The following is a 24,792-nucleotide window of genomic DNA, read 5'->3' on the forward strand; positions in this document are numbered from 1 at the left end:
TTGCCAAACAAGAGGTATTAGTTCTAGGTGAACACAACATTCCTGCTGAGTACATCCAGATGCTTGAAAGAGGTCTGAAGTTCGCACTCGAAGAGTCACCGTCTCCCGTGGATAATTTCGCGTTTTGCCGGCAGGTGTCAAAAAACGTTGAAGAAGAGCTTCGCCCAGGGTGCTCGTCTGAATGCGTGGATGTATTGTCTCGGAGAAGGAATCAACGCCAAAGGCCTGTGAGTGTTTGACCACTTTTGTCCTTTTTTGCAGAAGAAAAACTGAGGCAAATTCTTTCGGATAAAGAAGGCCATTTTGTGGTGCTGTCAGAAAGCCTGTTCGCAGAAAAGGCTAGCGCAGCCGTTGAGAAAAAATTTAAAAAAGTGCCGGCCAAACGGCCAACTTAAAGAAGAGTGCACTTCAGTTATTGTCGAGTCTGGGACTCGACGCAGTCGCAGCGAATGTCAAAAAAGCACAAGGAATGCAGCTTGACATGTTTTTCGTTGCCAAAACGCACAAAAATGACGTTCCTTTTCGGGCGATCGTATCAGAAGGACACACGTGGCTCGAAGTGGTCTCCCGCTTTCTACAAGGACAGTTGTCTGCCCTAAAAATTAATGACCCCTACGGAATCCGCAACTCGCAAGCCCTGGTTGACTTCTTTCGCAAGGATAACCCGTCACGCCTGAGCGCAGCGAGCATTGATGTAGAAGACCTCTACTATTCGCTTCCACATAGTGAACCAGCGGAGAGCGTAAAAGTTTGCATCACGCAACACAACGACGAGTTGGAGTTCCGGTCAAGGTGCGGGTTAACAGTGGAGGCATTTCTGGAACTGCTCATGGTGTATTTACAGTCCACTGTTGTTGGTGTTGGCAAGGACCTATATGTGCAGAAGGCTGGTGTATGTATCGGGTCGGCTGTAGCACCCATCCTAAGTGACATTTTCCTCAGTCGCGTTGATAGAAAAATGTCAGATAGTCTAGCAGGGACTGCGGAACACATTTTCCGGTACGTGGACGACTATCTTGTACTCGTACCTAAAGATAACTATAACCAGAACGTCATCACAGTTCTCAAGGTGTTTAGAGAAAATTCCTGTGGGCTGAAGTTCTCAATAGAGTTTGTACAATACAATTCTCTACAGTTTCTGGACATCAAGTTGCTTTTCAAGGCAGATCACGTGTGTTGGCAGTATAGTCCACGAGCCAAAAAACCACTGCTAAATTTTGCATCTAGTCACTCAAAAGTAATAAAAAATGCGATAGTATCCTCATGCTTTAGATCTTCATTGCTTCGGTCATGTGTGCACGAGATTGCTTCCAGCTTTCAGGGCCAGCTAAGCAGGCTCAGGGCAGCTGGGTATCCCAGCCATTTGCTGAACACTATTTGCAAAAAACTCATCCCAGTGATAAAAGGTACGGAAAGAAGTCTCAAAAGAGTACAAAGTGAAAAAAGAAGGCTTGAAGTTCTCCGATATGTTCATAGGTTGTCCCATGGCTTAAAAACGTGGCAGCGAGATACGGAGTAACCTCGGTTTTTACAGCACCCAACAAGCTGTCTAAGTTGTGTCCACGACTTCGGAACATGGTGGAGTCCGGCACTACGCAGAGCAAGAACAGCTGCCAGATGAAACACAGCCAACAATACCGGTCTTGCAGAACAGCAGTGGTATACCAGGTTCCATTCAGCTGTGGCAGATCTTATGTCGGGCAATCTGGAAGGTCTGTAAACACACGGTTGAGGGAGCATGACTCGGCATTACGTAGTTCAGGACGAACACATCTGGTGGATCACTGCAAGTCTTGTGGGTGCGTACCAATTTTTCCAGACACAAAGATTCTGTCAACTCACAAGAGAAAAATTAACAGGGAGTTGATTGAAGCATTTCATATTAGAAACATGGGAGAAAAATGTGTTAGCCAAGCTTCCGTCACCTTGTCCGATAAAAAATTTGACTTTTTGAAAGGCACGTGCAACTATCCGTCTGCAGATGCGTGATCTCTTCAAATTTTGTCGTTTTGTTGTTCTTATCATGACGTAGCGCTGAATAAGCTTTCTTTACGTTATCTCGTGTGTTCCTGGATCCACCGATGGGGGGGGGGGGGGCGTGTGGGCTACGTGAAGATATAGGTACAGTTTGTTGTTCAAAATAAACCGGTTGTGAGTTTTCGCCCGTGTTGTTTGCCTCTTTTCCTTGTGTCCGCGTACGTGTTTGCGCAAAGAAGTCATGAACGAGGCCTACCGGGCGTAGTCCTCGTGAGCCGTGGCCTGACCCTGGACTTCAGGAGTTGCGAACCTGACTGCTGGGTTGGCCGCGACGTCCGACTAAATGGCGCTGCACACGGTAGCGCATCCGTGTGCCGTCAGACGTTCCAGCCGTGCCACCTTTGCCCTCGCGCACGTCGACGACCGCATCATGTCGGGACGGCGGGGACCCAAACTGTGAGGCTGCGGTTTCTCCTTGCGAACCGAGAACTATACGCGCTGGACACTGAGTAAGCGTAGCCACGAGCTCTCCGCATAATAGAGGTCTGACTCTCGTGCAGGTGGCGTGATGCTTGGCGTGTGGGGTTGGATATATAGTTTTATTTTCACCTGCAATTTCCTCTCTAGTGTGCAATATAAAGCTTCTTTTATTCGCATCAATTGTTGATGTTAATCCTTTCTCATCCGCTATCGACAAGCATAGTGACGAACGTCCTTAACCATCACAATTTCTGGCGTCCGCAAGACAGGACTAAGCTCTCGCGTTACATCTGATAGCCTCACGTTATTTGTGTGTGGCGGACGAGAATGGACGACAAGAGAAAGCTAGTTGAGCTAGGGAAGGAGACGGGGCTGAGTGGAGAGGCTTTGCTGGCATGGGTGAGCGCTGAGGAAAAAGAAATGAGGGACCTGAGAGCGAAAGATCGAAAGGAGGCACGTCTAGCAGCACAGGTGGAGCATGAGCGTGAAATAGCTCGCATGGAGGCTGAAAGGCTCCTGCTCGAGGAGTTCATTGTTGTGTGAGAAAAGTTGTTTTGTGGAAACAACTTTCTTGTGTGGGGGGTTATTGTGAGGATTCGAGAAAAACGACAACGACGAAGGTGCGAGACAAGGTACGTGCGATTACGAGGCATCTGTGCGCCAATCAGCTGATGACTAGCGGTGGCCCATGGAAGTGGCGTGCCACGATTTGGCCACGTGTGATCATTACGTGGCGGTAAGCTTTGTGGCTGGGGACGAGCCGGAGCAGCGGAAGACAGGAGACAGCGGGCCGAGGTGTCGGACGCAGGCGATCCAGGTTCCGGCCGGGGAACGCGGCTGTCCACGCTACTGCCGTCCAACTACCAGCTGGGGCGGCATTGCCGGCACGAGTACTGGATCTCAGGGCGCGGCCTGGCCTGCTGTTCTCTTCCTTGCCGAGGGCATCGCGGATCACGGCGAGGCGTCTCCGTGGTCAGACGTTCGGAACAGCGATGAATGTGGCCTGGCTAATGGTCACGGTTGCGCTGAGCATCGCGTCTCGACGGAAGCTGTTCGCTGGACGGGCTGGCCATTTACACGCATGGAGCATCGCGTCTCCGATGCGGGTTGACTGCTTCGTAGTCGTACCCACGCCACCACTCCGCCGAGCGTCATCGTCACCATAGCGTCACACATCGAGACGCACCCCGCTTCCAATCGCCTGTCACCGCCTCCTGCCTTGTATCTCGGCGTTCGTCGGGCCCCCTATCTCATCGTGAGGTTTTGGAACTTTCCGCCTTGAACTCGCGTTCTGTAGTTTTCTTATTTGATCAGACAGTTTTGTTACTTATTCGGCTTCACGGTTTTTCTTGTTCTGTGTTCTATGTTTTTCTTTCGTGCTCTGTCATAAACGTGGTCTGTGTTGCTACCGCGTTGTCTCAAAGTCCATTTCTCCTAATACGGCACGGAAAGCAAGCGTGACGAACTTTGGCCCCGATAAAGAATATTTTCATTACAATAAATCACTAACTAAACTCAATAAACTAAACTCAATTAACTAAACTCAATGAAATATACAAGACGAAGGTGATACAGGCTTACGCGCCTACACCCAGCCATGATGACGCTTCATTGAAAGCTTCTATGAAGACCTTGAATCGGCAATGAGTAAGGTAAAAACACAATACACTATACTGATGGGAGACTTTAATGCCAAGGTAGGGAAGAAGCAGGCTGGAGACCAGGCAGTAGGAAATAATGGCATCCGTACTTTCTAGTACGGATGCCAGAGGAGAGCTACTAGTAGAATTCGAAGAACGCAAGAATTTATGGATTCTAAATACTTTCTACCGAAAACGAGGAAACCCTAAGTGAACATGGAGGAGCCCTAAAGGCGAAAATAAGAACGAAATAGACTTTATACTGAGTGCACACCCAGGCGTCGTGCAGAATGTGGAAGTGCTTGGCAAGGTACGATGCAGTGACCATAGAATGGTACGGTCTCGAATTCGCCTAGATTTGAGGAAGGAACGACAGAAACTGATCCGCAAAACGCCAATCAATGAGCTAGCACTGAGAGGGAAAGTACAGGAATTCAATTTCGCTTCAGAACAGGTACTCGGCTCTAAGTGAGGAAACCAACCTTAGCGTAAATACACTGAATGATAATCTGACGAATATCATTATGGAGTGTGCAGTAGAAGTTGGAGGCATGGTAGTTAGACAGGACAGTGGTAAGATTTCTCAGGAAACGAAAAAGCTCATTAGGCAGCATCAAAGCATGAAAGTCTCAAGTAAAACAGATCAAATATAACTGGCAGAGCTTTCCAAGTTGATTAATAAGCGTAAGGTATCCGATCAAAGAAGGTATAGCATGCAGAGAAGCGAACACGCTCTGAATAATGGAGGAAGCGTCAAAACATTGAAGAGCAAACTTGGGATAGGCGAAAATTTGATGTGTGCCTTAAGGGACAAAGAAGGCAAAATACCTACCAGTATGAATAGGATAGTTAAAATAGCGGAGGAGTTTTACAGAGATCTGTACAGTTGCCGGGACAACCACGAGTTTAATAGTAAGAGAACTAGGAGTAAGCCAGTTGACTCCTCACCAGTAATGATGGAAGAAGTCAGAAAAACTTTGGAGAGCATGCAAAGAGGCAAAGCTGCTGGTGAGATCAGGTAACATCAGATCTGCTGAAAGATGGAGGACAGATTGTGTTAAAAAAAACAAGCCACCCTGTTTACGAGGCGTTTCCTGACGGGAAGAGTACCAGAGTCTTCAAAGAATGCTAACATCAACTTAATACATAAGAAAGGAGATGACAAGGACTTGAAGAATTACAAACCGATCAGCTTGATCTCCGTAGTATACAAGCTATTACGAAGGCTAACACAGCTAAGAAAACATGAGAAATCAATCAACCAAAGGTACAAGCAAGATTTAGGGCAAACTACACAACAATCGACCACATATACTATCAATCAGGTAATAGAGAAATGCTCAGAATATAGCCAACCACTATACAGAGCCTCCATTGATTACGAGAAGGCGTTTTATTCAGTAGAAATATCAGCAGTCATGCAGACACTGGGGAATCAGGGCATCGATGAAGCATATATGAACATCCTGAAAGAAATCTAAGGGGATCAACTGCTATCATAGTGTTTCATAAAGAAAGCAACAGAATACCAATCATGAAGGGTGTAAGGCAGGGAGATACAATCTCCCCAATGCTATTTACCACATGCTTACAGGAGGTTTTCAGAGATCAAGAATGGGAACAGTTAGGGATAAGAGTTAATGGAGAGTACCTTAGTAACGTGCGCTTCGCCGATGACATTGCATTGCTGAGTAACTCAGGGGACGAGTTGCAACTCATAATTACGGAGTTAGACAAGAAGAGCAGAAAGGTGAGTCTTAAAATAATATGCAGAAAACGAAAGTAATATACAACAACCTCGGAAGAGAACAGCGCTTTGAGATAGATTATAGTGCACTTCAAGTTGTAAAAGAATATGTCTACTTAGGGCAGGTAATAATCACGGAGCTGAACCACGAGATTGAAGTAACTAGAAGAATAGGAATGGGGTGGAGCACCTTTGGCAAGCACTCTCAAATTTTGACAAATAGATTGCCACTATCCCTCAAGAGGAAGGTATATAACAGCTGTATCATGCTGGTACTTATCTATGGAGCAGAAACCTGGAGACTTACAAAGAGGGTTCAGTTGAAATTGAGGACGACGCAGCAAGCAATAGAAAGAAAAATGGTAGGTGTAACCTTAAGAGACAAGAAGAAAGCAGAGTGGGTTAGGAAACAAACGGGGGTATAGATATCATAGTTGAAATCTAGAAGAGGAAATGGACATGGGCAGGGCATGTAGTGTGTATACAGGATAACCACTGGTCAGTAAGGGTGACTAACTGTATTCTCAGAGAAGGCAAGTGGGTTAGGGGGTACAGGAGCTACGGGTTAGGGGGTACAGGAGGTACAGGTGGGCAGAGGAGATAAAGAAGTTTGCAGGTATAAAATGCAGCAGTAAGCACAGGACCGGGTTCACTGGTGGAACATGGGAGAGGATTTTTACTGCAGTGCACGTAGTCATGCTGATGATGATGATGATGAATGGTAACAGAGAATTGGATGCTTGTGCAGCTATCTGGCCACACTCCAGACTTGGTAATGAAAAAATGTTTTGCTGCGAAAAATCAAGTGTTGGATAGCTACACTTCTCTCAGAAATGCAGCACTCAGCAAAAAGAAATCAAACGAAAAAGAAGAAAACTAAGTTACCGTAGACTCCCATTAAGGCAAACTTGAAGGAATCACCGTCATTTGTTCGTGATATCAGAAGTGCTCCTCAAATAAACATCAAAATGGTAAGTGCATACGAATGTGTTGAATATGTTACTTGAAAACAGTGAATAGACTTTAACTAAAGTGAAGCCTCGATATTGCATACCTGCCAAAAACGCAGCATAACCTTGCACACAATGTACTACGCATAAGGCTCCAGCTCACAAATTTTCATCTCCTGACGTGTGTACCGTTGCCGCCCACAAAGGTATAAATGCAGATCTCGAGCCACAGCAAATGTACGGACTAAAATGTGCGCCACAAATCCATATCCTTCTTTTTGCCAAAGCCCACAAAATAATCTCGCCCTTTCACACAACTGTCCAATAGCACACAGTGGCGACGTGAAGGAGCGTTTCAAAACTGCGGCGGTGTCTGGGATACACACCGTAGTATTGCCACAGAAAAAACGTAATTGGCTGTGCACAATGCATTTGGTGACATAGCCTGCTTCTAAGTAGAAACTGGGTTTTATTTTTATTTTTCGTCTCTTTCTCAACGGAGTCCGCTCGCAGAGAGCCAATCGTGTACAGGCTAGTTGCGTCCACTGACTTGCGCGTGTTTCGGCTGCGTCTTAAAAGCATCCAGTATGGTAACAACAGTGCTATGCTTGGTGAACCATGCGCGTGCTAGCGCCTTCTCGGTGCTTGTGACCTGCATAGCTAAACGCCGTCACAGCAATCTGCTTGCGTTTCCGCGAAGCAGTCCGCTTGTCTACACAGTCCCGCACAACGAAGTGATAGCAATCGGTGGCCTGTGCAATAAGCTTACAGTGACACTACACTACACACGTGCCCTAGCCGACCTTAGGCGATACTTAGGGTGATAAGGCTTTTTGTCGGAAGTCATACAGGCAAACTTGTGAGTGGTCCGCCTCATATTCGGTTTTCCCTGTGATACCTCTAAAGGCATCACGTCAATTGCATGGAAGTTGGTATGATTGATCGACCGATCTCTCCAATTATCAAAACGACTAAAAACAGCTTCCGGTACATGGTGCCATCTGAAAGTTCAGTGGCGCAGTCAAGTTTTATGGTGCAAAATGTTATCACGGTACACAGTTGGTATGTGTACCGTGATAGCCAGTAGGCAAAAGACAAACCGCCATGGCTTAAACGGTCTGCAAATGCATTATTCTCATTGATACTAAGCCAAGATCAGTTGCAGCTGTATCTCAACGATCTTTAACAGTACAGTGGGGAGGAAAGAACAAAAAAAAGCATTTAGTTAGCCCAGCTTGGTAAAAACGATAGCTCTAAGTATAGTGTTTGCATGAATGAATTGAGCACTCAATTTCTAGAGTTCCTAATTATTATGCACATGAATAAATTGCTACTACAGTTTACCAATAAAATTGTAACTCAACCTTATTTTGAAAATTTAAAAAAAGACAGAAAGAGGGAAGCACAACTTTCCTTCGAAGAATCAAAAATTCATTCTTCTGGCTGTTCCTATGCAGTGAGCACCTTCCACTGGCTTCGATATCGCTCTTGCCGACCCCTGCATTGTGTGCTGTTACCTTTTCGAAGTCCATATACGACAAGTTACTCCAAGTTTGCAAGCTTTTATTTGATATTTTCTTAATTTCAGCCTATAGTAACTTTTCCTGACTGATGTGCAGCTGTAGATTTAAGTTTGCCTCACTCACCGTCACAAGTCTCGCACACAGAAAAAAGACACGATGCAGCTATATTTATAGTGCCAAATTAACTTCATTTTGTCGTGTACGTTCATTAGTAAAAATAACTTATCGCGATTCGCATTTCAACTAGCACTTCACTGGAAACAGATACGATGCGCACAGGCCCTATGTGAAATGATGCAAACTGACCACAACATGCGCTCGGCTGCCATTGTGCGATGGTGATGACAATGCATCTGACCCTCCACTGGCCACAAATGTGTTACCACAAATGTGTTTTCAGTTTTATATGCAAATATAGTGCATAGACAATTTTTTGTTACTGTCTCCCTGTTTTTTGGATTTTCTTTCTTCCGCCCCCTCCTTCCCCCATGTTTTCCCCTCAAGCTAACCTCTTATGTTACTTTGTTCTCCACTGTTCTCCTGTTTGGGATCTGATGAACGTAGAGAGAATACAAAGGATGGAATGGCTTGAGGGTCCCAGTTGTTACTCCTTAGGTGGTTAATCTACAAAGAACTTCCTCCCCCTCTTTCTTATTGCTTTGAATTTATGAAATAGTCTTGAAAGGTTTTGGCTGCGCCATATAGGCGGCCCTTTGTCCACCTAAAGGCTAGGGGTGAGGAAGATACCAGCTGTATGTGCTGACCTTTTTTTTCCACTTACATTGTTTCTTGTCTGCACGTTGCGGTTTCATTTGAGTCTGCATGAGGAGGTATTCTCTCGTTTTTTTCATTACCTCTGTAGTTGTAAACACGGGCACAGATAGAGCAACGACGAAGATGACGTTTGTTGTGGCTGAGGCTTGTGCTGCTGCTGCTGCTAAAACGACTGGCTGCTATCTCGCTGCTGTCCTCTTCACAGGCACATTGAACGGTTGCCTAAACTGCAGTTTTGTTTCCGGACTCCACCTCAGCCACCCGGCTCGCCAATGCCTGAAGACATAACCCAGCCACCTGCAGTCTTAATCTCATCTGTTACCTGTACCGGAACGCCCAGGCAGTGAGATCCACTGATTTTCAACCCGTCCAACCACAGAGACGCTGAAGACTGGCGGTCCAAGTATGAAGGGGTAAGCGCTCACAATAAGTGGGATGGCACGGAAAAGCTCCGTTACCTTAACTTCTACCTCGCGAGAGTGGCACAGTTGTGGTATAAAGCTGAAATTCCGTCTTGGTCAACCTTGAAGACGCGCTTTGCAGAAGTCTTCGGTCTACCCGCTGTTCGCAAGCTCCGCGCCGAACAGGGCTGGCGCGGCCACGCACAGCGCTCTGGTGAAACCTTCACCTCGTATATTGAGGATGTTCTGGATCTGTGGCGTCGCATCGATCCCGACATTCCGACGCTGACAAAATACGGCACATCATGAAAGATATCGAGGACGACGCCTTTCACATGCTTGTTGCAAAAAATCCCCGAATTGTCGCCCAGCTGCTTCACCGCTGTCAGAGTTACAACGAGCTGCGAAGATCGCATTTCTATGCAACTTCCAAACCTTGGTACGAGCTCCACATCTGCTTTAACCTTTGGCGCAGTTTCCTCTGAACAAACCACGCTAATGCAGCAAATTCAGCAGTTCGTCTCAGAAGTGGCGCACCAATTGTCTCTTGTGCCCTACGTTCTGACACTCCGCCTCCCACATACCACCCTTCGCCTGTCTCTGCACCTCTGACTTATGCTGAGGCCGCAATACGATCGTCGCCATCACTACCACCCGTCACGGATCCTTCTCGACAGCGCCATCCTCTCTAGGCAGCAAGTCCACCTATCCGTCCAAACCCACCTCATTTTCGCCACCCCACACCGCCGTCAACTAATTCTTGGCGCACACCGGAAAACAAGCCGATTTGCTACTTATGCCACCTTCCTGGCCATATACCACGCTACTGCCATCGTCGTGATTACAACTCAAATGCTGGTGAGGCCAGTTACGGCTCCAATCGTCCCGAGCCGCCACAGTCATCTTCGTTCCCCCGATTGTCGGATCAGTCGCTGTCACGTCACCGCGGCATCGACAGAAATCCATCACTCTCACCACGACACCTTTCTGTTTCTCCGAAGCTTCCTCGATCGCCACCCGCCCCAGTGAAAAACTGACCAGCGCAGTTCCCGAGGCAAGAGCTGCGCCCATATCGAAAGCTTCAAGGCCTCTATTTTTACCCACTAACGAAATAACTGTGCATACTGATGGTGTACCTGCGCAAGCACTGGTTGATACTGGTGCTGCCGTGTCTGTGCTCAGTGGTGAACTGTGCCGCAAGTTGAAGAAGCTTAGGCTACCACTTTCCGACGTCTCTCTCCGCACGGCAACGGCGCATCACATCCAACTCTCTGTGGCTTGCACAGGTGGACTGGTCATCCAGGTTATTTTATTTGTACAGTTTAACCCACAAATAACGGCCCCACTTAAAACGAACTTTTGCTTAAAACGAGCAATATCCGCATAACCGTGAAAATATACACTGTTTCAATGACACAAATTGGCACTTACAACGAACGTCTCAGAGCGACGCCGGTCGGTTACAGCGAACGGAGTCGGCGCTCTGCAGACTTCCCGGGAAACCACTTATGATCACCGATCAGGCATCGGTGAGGTGCGCATTGGTAAACGCCGACCCTGCCTTTACGCGCCTCTGTTGCCACTTTCCCCGACCACTTTTGGTTACGCACCCCTCTGTACATTGCCCCCCCCCCCCGCTACTGTGAGCACCCCGCTTCGCCGAACGCGGCCAGTGTTTTCACACTACCACCGATTTTTGGAAGACCGGTCGGCCATCTCTCCCATTTTCCATCGTTGGTACTGTCGTTGGCGTCCCCGGCCTGGAGTGACCAGACCATTTGCCAACATCGTCTACATCAGGACGATCTACATCAGGACGCTTGCGAAGCAGCTGAGATAGGAGTGAATGTCGTTCGAGAAAACGATGATGTCACCAAGTAGCACAAGTATGTGTTCCATTTAAAGCCTCTGAGGATGTTGTCGCTGAGACGTTCGAAAGTGATAGGTGCATTACAGAGGCTTAATGGCATCATGTTAAACTTCTACAATCTGTCAGGCATTACAGACGCAGTTTTTGAGTGGTCGGCATCATTCAAAGAATCGGTGGCCGTGGTCAAAATTCGTTTTATTGTGCCGGTGGGTTTGCGTGGCCCCACCGACTTTGATACTTCGCGATTCATTCCGCGCAAATTAACGGCCGTTTTTATGCAGCTTCCTCGTGCGTGCGAAAGGCATGTTTAGCCGAGTGCGAAGTTAGTGAGAATAGGTCCTAAACACAAAACTAATCGTGAATTATTAGAGTGGGTGGCGTACCGTACGCGCGTGCACTAGAACGTTAAGATAAGACGAGGCGCAGACGATTGGATGTAGACGATGTCGGCAAATGGTCTGGTCACTCCAGGCCGGGGACGCCAACGACAGTACCAACGATGAAAAATGGGAGAGATGGCCGACCGGTCTTCCAAAAATCGGTGGTAGTGTGAAAACACTGGCCGCGTTCGGCGAAATGGGGTGCTCACAGTAGCGGGGGGGGGGGGGGGACAATGTACAGAGGGGTGCGTAACAAAAAGTGGTCGGGGAGAGTGGCATCAGAGGCGCGTGGAGGCAGTGTCGGCGTTTACCAATGTGCACCTCGCCGATGCCTGATCGATGATCCTAAGTGGTTTCCCGGGAAGTCGGCAGAGCGCCGACTCCGTTCGCTGTAACCGACCGGCGTCGCTCTGAGACGTTCGTTGTAAGTGCCAATTTGTGTCATTGAAACAGTGTATATTTTCACGGTTATGCGGATATTGCTCGTTTTAAGCAAAAGTTCGTTTTAAGTGGGGCCGTTATTTGTGGGCTAAACTGTACAAACAAAATAACCTGGATGACCAGTCCACCTGTGCAAGCCACAGAGAGTTGGATGTGATGCGCCGTTGCCGTGCGGAGAGAGACGTCGGAAAGTGGCAGCCTAAGCTTCTTCAACTTGCGGCACAGTTCACCACTGAGCACAGACACGGCAGCACCAGTATCAACCAGTGCTTGCGCAGGTACACCATCAATATGCACAGTTATTTCGTTAGTTGGTAAAAATAGAGGCCTTGAAGTTTTTGATATGGGCGCAGCTCTTGCCTCGGGAACTGCGCTGGTCAGTTTTTCGCTGGGGCGGGTGGCGATCGAGGAAGCTTCGGAGAAACAGAAAGGTGTCGTGGTGAGAGTGATGGATTTCTGTCGATGCCGCGGTGACGTGACAGCCACTGATCCGACAATCGGGGGAACGAAGATGACTGTGGCGGCTCGGGACGATTGGAGCCGTAACTGGCCTCACCAGCATTTGAGTTGTAATCACGACGATGGCAGTAGCGTGCTATATGGCCAGGAAGGTGGCATAAGTAGTAAATTGGCCTGTTTTCCGGTGTGCGCCAAGAATTAGTTGACGGCGGTGTGGGGTGGCGAAAATGAGGTGGGTTTGGACGGATAGGTGGACTTGCTGCCTAGAGAGGATGGCGCTGTCGAGAAGGATCCGTGACGGGTGGTAGTGATGGCGACGATCGTATTGCGGCCTCAGCATAAGTCAGAGGTGCAGAGACAGGCGAAGGGTGGTATGCGGGAGGCGGAGTGTCAGAACGTAGGGCACAAGAGACAATTGGTGCGCCACTTCTGAGACGAACTGTCGAATTTGCTGCATTAGCGTGGTTTGTTCAGAGGAAACTGCGCCAAAGGTTCACGCAGATGTGGAGCTCGTACCGAGGTTTGGAAGTTGCATAGAAATGCGATCTTCGCAGCTCGTTGTAACTCTGACAGTGGTGAAGCAGCTGGGCGACAGTTCGGGGATTTTTTGCAACAAGCATGTGAAAGGCGTCGTCCTCGATATCTTTCATGATGTGCCGTATTTTGTCAGTGTCGGAATGTCGGGATCGATGTGACGCCACAGATCCAGAACATCCTCAAAATACGAGGTGAAGGTTTCACCAGAGCGCTGTGCGTGGCCGCGCCAGCCCTGTTTGGCGCGGAGCTTGCGAACAGCGGGTAGACCGAAGACTTCTGCAAAGCGCGTCTTCAAGGTTGACCAAGACGGAATTTCAGCTTTATACCACAGCTGTGCCACTCTCGCGAGGTAGAAGTTAAGGTAACGGAGATTTTCCGTGCCATCCCACTTATTGTGAGCGCTTACCCCTTCATACTGGGACCGCCAGTCTTCAGCGTCTCTGTTGTTGGACGGGTTGAAAATCAGTGGATCTAACTGCCTGGGCGTTCCGGTACAGGTAACAGATGAGATTAAGACTGCAGGTGGCTGGGTTATGTCTTCAGGCATTGGCGAGCCGGGTGGCTGAGGTGGAGTCCGGAAACAGAACTCCAGTTTAGGCAACCGTTTAATGTGCCTGTGATGAGGACAGCAGTGAGTTAGCAGCCAGTCGTTTTAGCAGCAGCAGCAGCACAAGCCTCAGCCACAACAAGCGTCATCTTCGTCGTTGCTCTATCTGTGCCCGTATTTGCAACTACAGAGGTAATGAAAAAAACGAGAAAATACCTCCTCATGCCGACTCAAATCAAACCGCAACGTGCAGAAAAGAAACAATGTAAGTGGAAAAAAAAGGTCAGCACATACAGCTGGTATCTTCCTCACCCCTAGCCTTTAGGTGGACAAAGGGCCGCCTATATGGCGCAGCCAAAACCTTTCAAGGCTATTTCATAAATTCGAAGCAATAAGAAAGAGGGGGAGGAAGTTCTTTGTAGATTAATCACCTAAGGAGTAACAACTGGGACCCTCAAGCCATTGCATCCTTTGTATTCTCTCTACGTTCATCAGTTCGCAAACAGGAGAACAGTGGAGAACAAAGTAACATAAGAGGTTAGCTTGAGGGGAAAACGTGGGGGAAGGAGGGGGCAGAAGAAAGAAAAGCAAAAAAACAGGGAGACAGTAACAAAAATTGTCTATGCACTATATTTGCATATAAAACTGAAAACACATTTGTGGCAACACATTTGTGGCCAGTGGAGGGTCAGATGCATTGTCATCACCATCGCACAATGGCAGCCGAGCGCATGTTGTGGTCAGTTTGCATCATTTCACATAGGGCCTGTGCGCATCGTATCTGTTTCCAGTCAAGTGCTAATTGAAATGCGAATCGCGATAACTTATTTTTACTAATGAACGTACACGGCAAAATGAAGTTAATTCGGCACAACAAATATAGCTGCATCGTGTCTTTTTTCTGTGTGCGAGACTTGTGATGGTGAGTGAGGCAAACTTAAATCTACAGCTGCACATCAGTCAGGAAAAGATACTATAGGCTGAAATTAAGAAAATATCAAATAAACGCTTGCAAACTTGGAGTAACTCGTCGTATACGGACTTTGAAAAGGTAACAGCACACAATGCAGGGGTCGGCAAGAGCGATATCGAAGCCAGTGGAAGGTGCTCACTGCATAGGAACAGCCAGAAGAATGAATTATTCATTCTTCGAAGGAAAGTTGTGCTTCCCTCTTTTTGTCTTTTTTTAACTTTTCAAAATAAGGTTGAGTTACAATTTTATTGGTAAACTGTAGTAGCGATTTATTCATGTGCATAATAATTAGGAACTCTAGAAATTGAGTGCTCAATTCATTCATTTAAACACTATACTTAGAGCTACAGTTTTTACCAAGCTGGGCTAACTAAATGCTTTTTTTTTTATCTTTCCTCCCAACTGTACTGTTAAAGATCGTTGAGATACAGCTGCAACTGATCTTGGCTTAGTATCATTGAGAATAATGCATTTGCAGACCGTTTAAGCCATGGCGGTTTGTTTTTTGCCTACTGGTTATCACGGTACATATACTAACTGTGTACCGTGATAACATTTTGCACCATAAAAGTTGACTGCGCCACTGAACTTCCAGATGGCACCATGTACCGGAAGCTGTTTTTAGTCGTTTTGATAATTGGGGAGATCGGTCGATCAATCATACCAACTTCCATGCAATTGACGTGATGCCTTTAGAGGTAATCACAGGGAAAACCGAATATGAGGCGGCAACCACACACAAGTTTGCCGGTATGACTTGCCGACAAAAAGCCTTATCACCCTAAGTATCGCCTAAGGTCAGCTAGGGCACGTGTGTAGTGTAGTGCCACTGTAAGCTCATTGCACAGGCCACCGATTGCTGTCACTTCGTTGTGCGGGACTGTGTAGACAAGCGGACTGCTTCGCGGAAACGCAAGCAGTTGCTGTGACGGCGTTTAGCTATGCAGGTCACAAGCACCGAGAAGGCGCTAGCACGCGCATGGTTCACCAAGCATAGCTTTGTGTTTACCATACTGGATGCTTTTAAGACGCAGCCGAAACACGCGCAAGTCAGTGGACGCAACTAGCCTGTAAGCGATTGGCTCTCTGCGAGCGGACTGCGTTGAGAAAGAGATGAAAAATAAAAATAAAACCCAGTTTCTACTTAGAAGCAGGCTGTGTCACCAAATGCATTGTGCACAGCCAATTACGTTTTTTCAGTGGCTATACTACGGTGTGTATCCCAGACACCGCCGCAGTTTTGAAACGCTCCTTCACGTCGCCACTGTGTGCTATTGGACAGTTGTGTGAAAGGGCGAGATTATTTGCTGGGCTTTGGCAAAAAGTAGGATATGGATTTGTGGCGCACATTTTAGTCCGTACATTTGCTGTGGCTCTGCATTTATACTTTTGTCGGCGGCAACGGTACACACGTCAGGAGATGAAAATTTGTAAGCTGGAGCCTTATGCGTAGTACATTGAGTGCAAGGTTATGCTGCGTTTTTGGCAGGTATGTAATATTGAGGTTTCACTTTAATTAAACTCTATTCAGTGTTTTCAAGTAACATATTCAACACATTCGTATGCACTTACCATGTTGATATTTATTTGGGGGAGCACTTCTGATATCACGAACAAATGACGGTGATCCCTTCAAGTTTGCCTTAATGGGAGTCTCCGGTAACTTAGTTTTCTTTTTGTTCGTTTGATTTCTTTTTGCTGAGTGCATTATTTCTGAGAGAAGTATAGCTATCTAACACTTGATTTTTCGCAGCAAAACATTTTTTCATTACCAAGTCTGGAGTGTGGCCAGATAGCTGCACAAGCATCCAATTCTCTGTTACCATTCATCATCATCATCATCAGCATGACTACGTGCACTGCAGTAAAAATCCTCTCCCATGTTCCACCAGTGAACCCGGTCCTGTGCTTACGGCTGCATTTTATACCTGCAAACTTCTTTATCTCCTCTGCCCACCTGTACCTCCTGTACCCCCTAACCCGTAGCTCCTGTACCCCCTAACCCGCTTGCCTTCTCTGAGAATACAGTTAGTCACCCTTACTGACCAGTGGTTATCCTGTCTACACACTACATGCCCTGCCCATGTCCATTTCCTCTTCTAGATTTCAACTATGATATCTATACCCCCGTTTGTTTCCTAACCCATTCTGCTTTCTTCTTGTCTCTTAAGGTTACTTCTACCATTTTTTTTCCATTGCTTGCTGCGTTGTCCTCAATTTCAACTGAGCCCTCTTTGTAAGTCTCCAGGTTTCTGCTCCGTAGATAAGTACCAGCATGATACAGCTGGTATATACGTTCCTCTTGAGGGATAGTGGCAATCTATCGGTCAAAATTTGAGAGTGCTTGCCAAAGGTGCTCCACCCCATTCCTATTCTTCTAGTTACTTCAATCTCGTGGTTCAGCTCCGCGATTATTACCTGCCCTAAGTAGACATATTCTTTTACAACTTGAAGTGCACTATTACCTATCTCAAAGCGCTGTTCTCTTCCGAGGTTGTTGTACATTACTTTCGTTTTCTGCAGATTAATTTTAAGACCCACCTTTCTGCTCTTCTTGTCTAACTCCATAATTATGAGTTGCAACTCGTCCCCTGAGTTACTCAGCAATGCAATGTCAACGGCGAAGCGCAGGTTACTAAGGTACTCTCCATTAACTTTTATCCCTAACTGTTCCCATTCTTGATCTCTGAAAACCTCCTGTAAGCACGTGGTACATAGCGTTGGGGAGATTGTATCTCCCTGCCTTACACCCTTCATGATTAGTATTCTGTTGCTGTCTTTATGAAACACTATGATAGCAGTTGATCCCCTGTAGATTTCTTCCAAGATGTTTATATATGCTTCATCGATGCCCTGATTCCCCAGTGTCTACATGACTTCTGATATTTCTACTGAATCAAACGCCTTCTCGTAATCTACGAAGGCTCTGTATAGTGGTTGGCTATATTCTGAGCATTTCTCTATTACCTGATTGATAGTATATGTGGTCGATTATTGAGTAGCCTGTCCTAAATCCTGCTTGTACCTTTGGTTGATTGATTTCTCATGTTTTCTTAGGTGTGTTAGCCTTCGTAAATAGCTTGTATACTACGGAGATCAAGCTGATCGGTTTGTAATTCTTCAAGTCCTTATCATCTCCTTTCTTATGTATTAAGATGATGTTAGCATTCTTTGAAGACTCTGGTACTCTTCCCGTCAGGAAACACCTCGTAAACAGGGTGGCTTGATTTTTAACACAATCTGTCCTCCATCTTTCAGCGGATTTGATGTTACCTGATCTCACCAGCAGCTTTGCCTCTTTGCATGCTCTCCAATGTTTTTCTGACTTCTTCCATCATTACTGGTGAGGAGTCAACTGGGTTACTCCTAGCTCTTTTAGTATTAAACTCGTGGTGTTCCCGGCAACTGTACAGATCTCTGTAAAACTCCTCCGCTATTTTAACTATCCTATTCATATTGGTAGGTATTTTGCCTTCTTTGTCCCTTAGGGCATACATCAAATTTTCGCCTATCCCAAGTTTGCTCTTCATTGCTTTGACGCTTCCTCCATTATTCAGAGCGTGTTCGCTTCTCTGCATGCTATACCTTCTTTGATCGGATACCTTACGCTTATTAATCAACTTGGAAAGCTCTGCCAGTTATATTTGATCTGTTTTACTTGAGACTTTCATGCTTTGATGCTGCCTAATGAGCTTTTTCGTTTCCTGAGAAATCTTACCACTGTCCTGTCTAACTACCATGCCTCCAACTTCTACTGCACACTCCATAATGATATTCGTCAGATTATCATTCAGTGTATTTACGCTAAGGTTGGTTTCCTCACTAAGAGCCGAGTACCTGTTCTGAAGCGAAATTGAATTCCTGTACTTTCCCTCTCAGTGCTAGCTCATTGATTGGCGTTTTGCGGATCAGTTTCTGTCGTTCCTTCCTCAAATCTAGGCGAATTCGAGACCGTACCATTCTATGGTCACTGCATCGTACCTTGCCAAGCACTTGCACATTCTGCATGACGCCTGGGTGTGCACTGAGTATAAAGTCTATTTCGTTCTTATTTTCGCCTTTAGGGCTCCTCCATGTTCACTCAGGCTTTCCTCGTTTTCGGTAGAAAGTATTTAGAATCCATAAATTCTTGCGTTCTGCGAATTCTACTAGTAGCTCTTTTCTGGCATTTCTAGTACTGATGCCATTATTTCCTACTGCCTGGTTTTCAGCCTGCTTATTCCCTACCTTTGCATTAAGGTCTCCCATCAGTATAGTGTATTGTGTTTTTACCTTACTCATTGCCGATTCAAGGTCTTCATAGAAGATTTCAATGAAGCGTCATCTTGGCTGGATGTAGGCGCGTAAGCCTGTATCACCTTCTTCTTGTATATTTCATTGAGTTTAGTTAATTGAGTTTAGTTTATTGAGTTTAGTTAGTGATTTATTGTAATGAAAATGCTCTTTATCGGGGCCAAAGTTCGTCATGCTTGCTTTCCGTGGCGTGTTAGGAGAAATGGACTTTGAGACAACGCGGTAGCAACACACACCACGTTTATGACAGAGCACGAAAGAAAAACATAGAACACAGAACAAGAAAAACCATGAAGCCGGATAAGTAACAAAACTGTCTCATCGAATAAGAAAACTACAGAACGCGAATTCAAGGCGGAAAGTTCCAAAACCTCACGATGAGATAGGGGGCCCGACGAACGCCGAGATGCAGGGCAGGAGGCGGCGACAGGCGATCGGAAGCGGGGTGCGTCTCGATGTGTGACGCGATGGTGACGATGACGCTCGGCAGAGTGGTGGCGTGGGTACGACTACGAAGCAGTCAACCCGCATCGGAGAGACGATGCTCCATGCGTGTAAATGGCCAGCCCGTCCAGCGAACAGCTTGCGTCGAGACGCGATGCTCGGCGCAACCGTGACCATTAGCCAGGCCACGTTCATCGCTGTGCCGAACGTCTGACCACGGAGACGCCTCGCCGAGATCCGCGATGCCCTCGACAAGGAAGAGAACAGCAGGCCAGGCCGCGCCCTGAAATGCAGTACTCGTGCCGGCAATGCCGCCCCAGTTGGTGGTTGGACGGCAGTAGTGTGGACAGCCGCGTTCCCCGGCCGGAACCTGGATCGCCTGCGTCCAACGCCTCGGCCCGCTGTCTCCCGTCTTCCGCTGCTCCGGCTCGTTCCCAGCCACAAAGCTTACCGCCACGTAATGATCACACGTGGCCAAATCGTGGCACGCCACTTCTATGGGCCACCGCTAGTCAACAGCTGATTGGCGCACAGATGCCTCGTAATCGCACGTGCCTTGTCCCGCACCTTCGTCGTTGTCGTTTTTCTCGAATCCTCACAATAACCGCCCACACAAGAAAGTTGTTTCCACAAAACAACTTTTCTCACACAACAATGAACAGACGTTGCTCCTCGAGCAGGAGCCTTTCAGCCTCCATGCGAGCTCTTTCACGCTCATGCTCTTCCTGTGCTGCTAGACGTGCCTCCTCTCGATCTTTCGGTTTCTGGTCCCTCATTTCTTTTTCCTCAGCGCTCACCCATGCCAGCAAAGCCTCTCCACTCAGCCCCATCTCCTTCCCTAGCTCAACTAGCTTTTCTCTTCGTCCATTCTCGTCCGCCACACACAAACAACGTGAGGCTATCAGATGTAACGCGAGAGCTTAGTCTTGTCTTGCGGACGCCAGAAATTGTGATGGTTAAGGACGTTCGTCACTATGCTTGTCGATAGCGGACGAGAAAGAATTAACATCAACAATTGATGCGAATAAAAGAAGCTTTATATTGCACACTAGAGAGGAAATGACAGGTGAAAATAAAACTATATATCCAACCCTACACGCCAAGCATCACGCCACCTGCACGAGAGTCAGACCTCTATTATGCGGAGAGCTCGCGGCTACGCTTACTCAGTGTCCAGCGCGTATAGTTCTCGGTTTGCAAGCAGAAACCGCAGCCTCACAGTTTGGGTCCCCGTCGTCCCGACATGATGCGGTCGTCGACGTGCGCGAGGGCAAAGGTGGCACGGCTGGAACGGCTGACGGCACACGTATGCGCTACCATGTGCAGCGCCGTTTAGTCGGACGTCGCGGCCAACCCAGCAGTCAGGGTCGCAACTCCTGAGGTCTAGGGTCAGGCCACGGCTCACGAGGACTACGCCCGGTAGGCCTCACCCACGAACCTGCTCTCAGCCACTGCACCCAGGCAGGAGCCGTTCAGCAGGCCCCGTCCTTGGACCTTGCACAGGCCGACGGACTCGACCTCGAACGGACACACCGGGGCTCGACCTGGCCGACACGTACGGGTCCCACGTCCGGCTCAGGAACGCTGCCAGGAACTCGTCCTCTCGAGCGTCACACCGCTTCGTCTGCCTTCGTGGCCTCAACCCTCGAGCTCCTTTTCTCACATTCCTTCTTCTTGGCCAGGGCACCGCCGGGTACCCTCGGGTGCACACTGCAGCTCATGAGCTCGCCCACGTCCGAGTCTGGCGCGTCGCTCGGTACGGCTCGGCACCGCTCGGCGATCCTCAATTCAGCCAGAACTCCCCTGGCACCTGGATTCTCGGCCACCCTGAACCTCGCCCGGCTCCGTGGTCCTCCGAACACACACCCACGTCTCCCCCGGCAGTACGTCTCGCTCGTCCCTTGCCGATGGGCGACGCTCTGGTGACACCGGCGCTTGATGGCATGGGTGCGGCTACGGAGAAGTCAACCCGCATCGGAGACGCGATGCTCCATTCGTGTAAATGGCCAGCCAGTCCAGTGAACAGCTTCCGTCTAGACGCGATGCTCGGCGCAATCGTGACCATTAGCCAGGCCACGTTCATCGCTGTGCCGAACGTCTGACCACGGAGACGCCTCGCCGAGATCCGCGATGCCCTCGGCAAGGAAGAAAACAGCAGGCTAGGCTGCGCCCCGAGATGCAGTACTCGTGCCGGCAATGCCGCGCCGGCTGGTAGTTGGACGGCAGTAGCGTGGACAGCCGCGTTCCCCGGCCGGAACCTGGATCGACTGCGTCCGACGCCTCGGCCCGCTGTCTCCCGTCTGCCGCTGCTCCAGCTCGTCCCCAGCCACAAAGCTTACCGCCACGTAATGATCACACGTGGCCCAATCGTGGCACGCCACTTTTATGGGCCACCGCTAGTCATCAGCTGAGGGGCGCACAGTTGCCTCGTAATCGCACGTGCCTTGTCGCGCACCTTCGTCGTTGTCGTTTTTCTCGAATCCTCACAGATACCTACCACCTTTTTATTAATGCTATAGTGTTCTTCTATGTTGTCAGCAATGCTTCTATGAATTAGGAGCCACACTGTCAGTTCTATTCTGTCAGCCAAGCCCCAATAGCAAAGCACGTGCCCGTTCTGTAGCACCGCATAGGTCTCATCTGTCCTCCTAACTTCATTGATCCCTATTTTATCCCATTTTACATCCTCTAGCTCCTCGGATAGTACAGCTAGACTTGCCTCACTAGACAAAGTTCTAGCGTTAAACGTTGCCAAGTTCAAGTTCCAATGGCGGCCTGTCCTGATCCAGAGATTCTTAGCCCCCTCTGCTGCGTTGCAGCAACGATCAAATCTTTCGGGGGTGTACGCATCGACGTAGATGTTGACCGGCTCGCCATAGTTTCGTTTCAGGGTGGGAAAGTCGTAGTCGTCTTCGGGATCCCTGGATCCCGCCGTCACCGTTGGGAGCTTTGGGTAGTCGCTCCACGTCAGACCCTCGCTTTCGGCCCGCACCTTGTAGTCCTCGTACAGCATCTTGTACTTTTTGGCGGCCGCTCTCATCTCCTCCTCCGTCTGCGGCGCTGGACCCGGGCGCCAGTCCTTGTTCCAGTAGCTTGCTGGCCGGCATGATGTGATCACTGGAGCCTTCAGCTGGCACCGCGCGATTTGTCCGATCTGACCCTCGTCGATCTGCAACGCAGATCTGACCGCCATATGCATGTAGGACGTATGCATTGACGTATGTATGTGGGAGGTAGTGGCCAGATACTGCATCAGGGGGGCCAATCCTTCTCTGGTGAGGGAGTGCGTCACCGGTGGTGGTCACTTGTGAGGCAGCACCCCAGGCCTGTTAATGCAGTTCCATCACCACGCGGATTTTTTTATCCAGTTGGGAACTGTGCGGCACCGCCATTCGAACCACGGACCTTTTGCATGTGAGGCGGATGCTCTAACCACTACGCCATCACTTCTAATCATTCGCATTGTATCGTCACAATGTTATCCGTCATGTGAACTCCTGTAACCTCCTGTTCACTGCAGTGGAGGAGTTATAATCTGAGACACACCTATTTAGAAGAAATGGACACTGCCACAAAGCGCCCGCTTTGAGGTTCAATGAAAATACTACCGTCACACTTATTTATATTTATTAAATGTTCAAAAGCCCATTATGCCTGTTTTATTGTTCTATGTAAATATTAGAGCTTAACAAGTTTCCTGGGTAATCACATTCTACCAAACTTGAAATCCTGCTACTATTTAGTGTTATTTCCACTTCTTTTCAACCAGAAAAAGTGACATGGGCATGGGCCTTGTTTCACTTCAAAAAGTATTCAGAGATGGAAGTGGGCTTCAGTTTTTAGGAGCACCTTTGGAAGAAGGAATAATGCCGTTTTCGAGCAGCTTTGAAGCAGTAAAATAGGAGTTTTGTAGCAGCTGTGTAGCATTATAAAGTGTGTCTTGGAGCACCAAACTTTAGTTTCAGAGCAGATTTCTCGAGTCACACATCACTGTTAATTGGAATTTTTGCTTTCTGGTAAACACTAAAAATTCCCGTGGTCTTTAGAAAGCCCGCAATGCTGATCAAGCATCCAGACATACCGCAAAATTATATATATATATTAAACCTTACGACATTGAAGCTAAAAGCATAGCAACATAAAGAAAAAACATAGGCGGCGCTTTAGACAGCAACTATAGCTTAGACGAATAAAAAATATAATGTTAAAAAGTTGCAATGTTCATAATGCGATTAAATTACTGCATCCAACATGAAGAGCAACTCAAGATTAGAGATTAGCTAACATATTAAAAGTCATCTTAATACTAAACCATTATACCTCTGTAAAAATAAATGTAAGAAACCTATGTTCTGGTCATTTAAGTGCCACAGCCGACATGGGAACCGCGGGGAAAGGGGAAATTCAGATGCGCTTGCCGTACCATTCAGGTTGTCTACCAATTTGGTATTTCTATATTCCCCAACTTTTCCAGGTTTTACATGATCATTAAAAGCGAATTCCTTGATCGCCACGTCTGCATGTAAAACTCTGTGCCCTGGAAATAAACCCTTGAGTGGTCGAAAAAAACACGCACTCCATATAAGTATAAACATACTTACCATATGTACTCAGAATGTTCTCAACGCGTGCAGTAAATTAGAAACTTATGTATATGTGGCTAGAATAAAACTCCTCAGCCAAGCAGTGAGCAAGTCAGCTGTTTGATGCTCAGAAGAATCAGGAAGCATACACATAAGCTAAAGGCAACCGCAGATGAAAGTTTGGAGGAGCCTGCGATTGCCGGATATCAAAGTCAAACCTGCTAGGAAACGTAGTAAGTGGCGACATCTTCTGGCATCTGTGTAAAATGAGGACTCAAGAGTCTGGCCGGTTCTGCCTTTGGAGTATAATCTAGCTGACTACAATGGCTGTAGCCCACGCCACTTACGATGTGAATTTGATTGAATCAGATCTGCCTGAACTGCTGTATTTACTGACTCCAGTATTTAGGATGTAGATTGGATTAGATCAGACTCAACCTGCATTGATATGCGTCCCCACCTACCCTATTTCCCGCGGTATAAAACGTGTTTTTTTTTTCAAAGTTTTCGGAGGTGCGTTTTATACAACGGTGGGTCTCATACATACTTTTTTGTAGTTCTTTTGAGAGAAGCTCGTGTTGATACTGATTGGCCTTTTTTATAAATGACTAGAGCAATACGATGCAAATCATGCATCATAACTATAAGAACGACGACGCAACGTGCCGATACTACAATTCCACAACAAAGACAAAAATACATAATGCCGTCGTGCAAGTTTTCAGCTCACGGAAGCTGCGCAAGTTTCGTAGGCGGTACTCAGTGAAATCAGC

The 24,792-nt window shown here is 47.6% G+C and overlaps 1 protein-coding gene across 1 annotated transcript; it reads right to left on the reverse strand.

Annotated features, from left to right (window-relative positions):
* Positions 1 to 1,317: 1,317 nt before the first annotated feature.
* LOC142775556 (NADH dehydrogenase [ubiquinone] 1 beta subcomplex subunit 8, mitochondrial-like) lies at positions 1,318 to 22,635 on the reverse strand. The gene is made up of 2 exons (XM_075877012.1): positions 22,260 to 22,635; positions 1,318 to 1,373 (listed from the first exon to the last, which is right to left on the reverse strand). Exons 1-2 carry the CDS (start codon positions 22,633 to 22,635, stop codon positions 1,318 to 1,320), a joined length of 432 nt encoding a protein of 143 aa, XP_075733127.1.
* Positions 22,636 to 24,792: the final 2,157 nt, after the last annotated feature.

Source organism: Rhipicephalus microplus, chromosome X (genome assembly GCF_043290135.1).
Source record: "Rhipicephalus microplus isolate Deutch F79 chromosome X, USDA_Rmic, whole genome shotgun sequence".
In the NCBI taxonomy this organism is placed as follows: domain Eukaryota; kingdom Metazoa; phylum Arthropoda; class Arachnida; order Ixodida; family Ixodidae; genus Rhipicephalus; species Rhipicephalus microplus.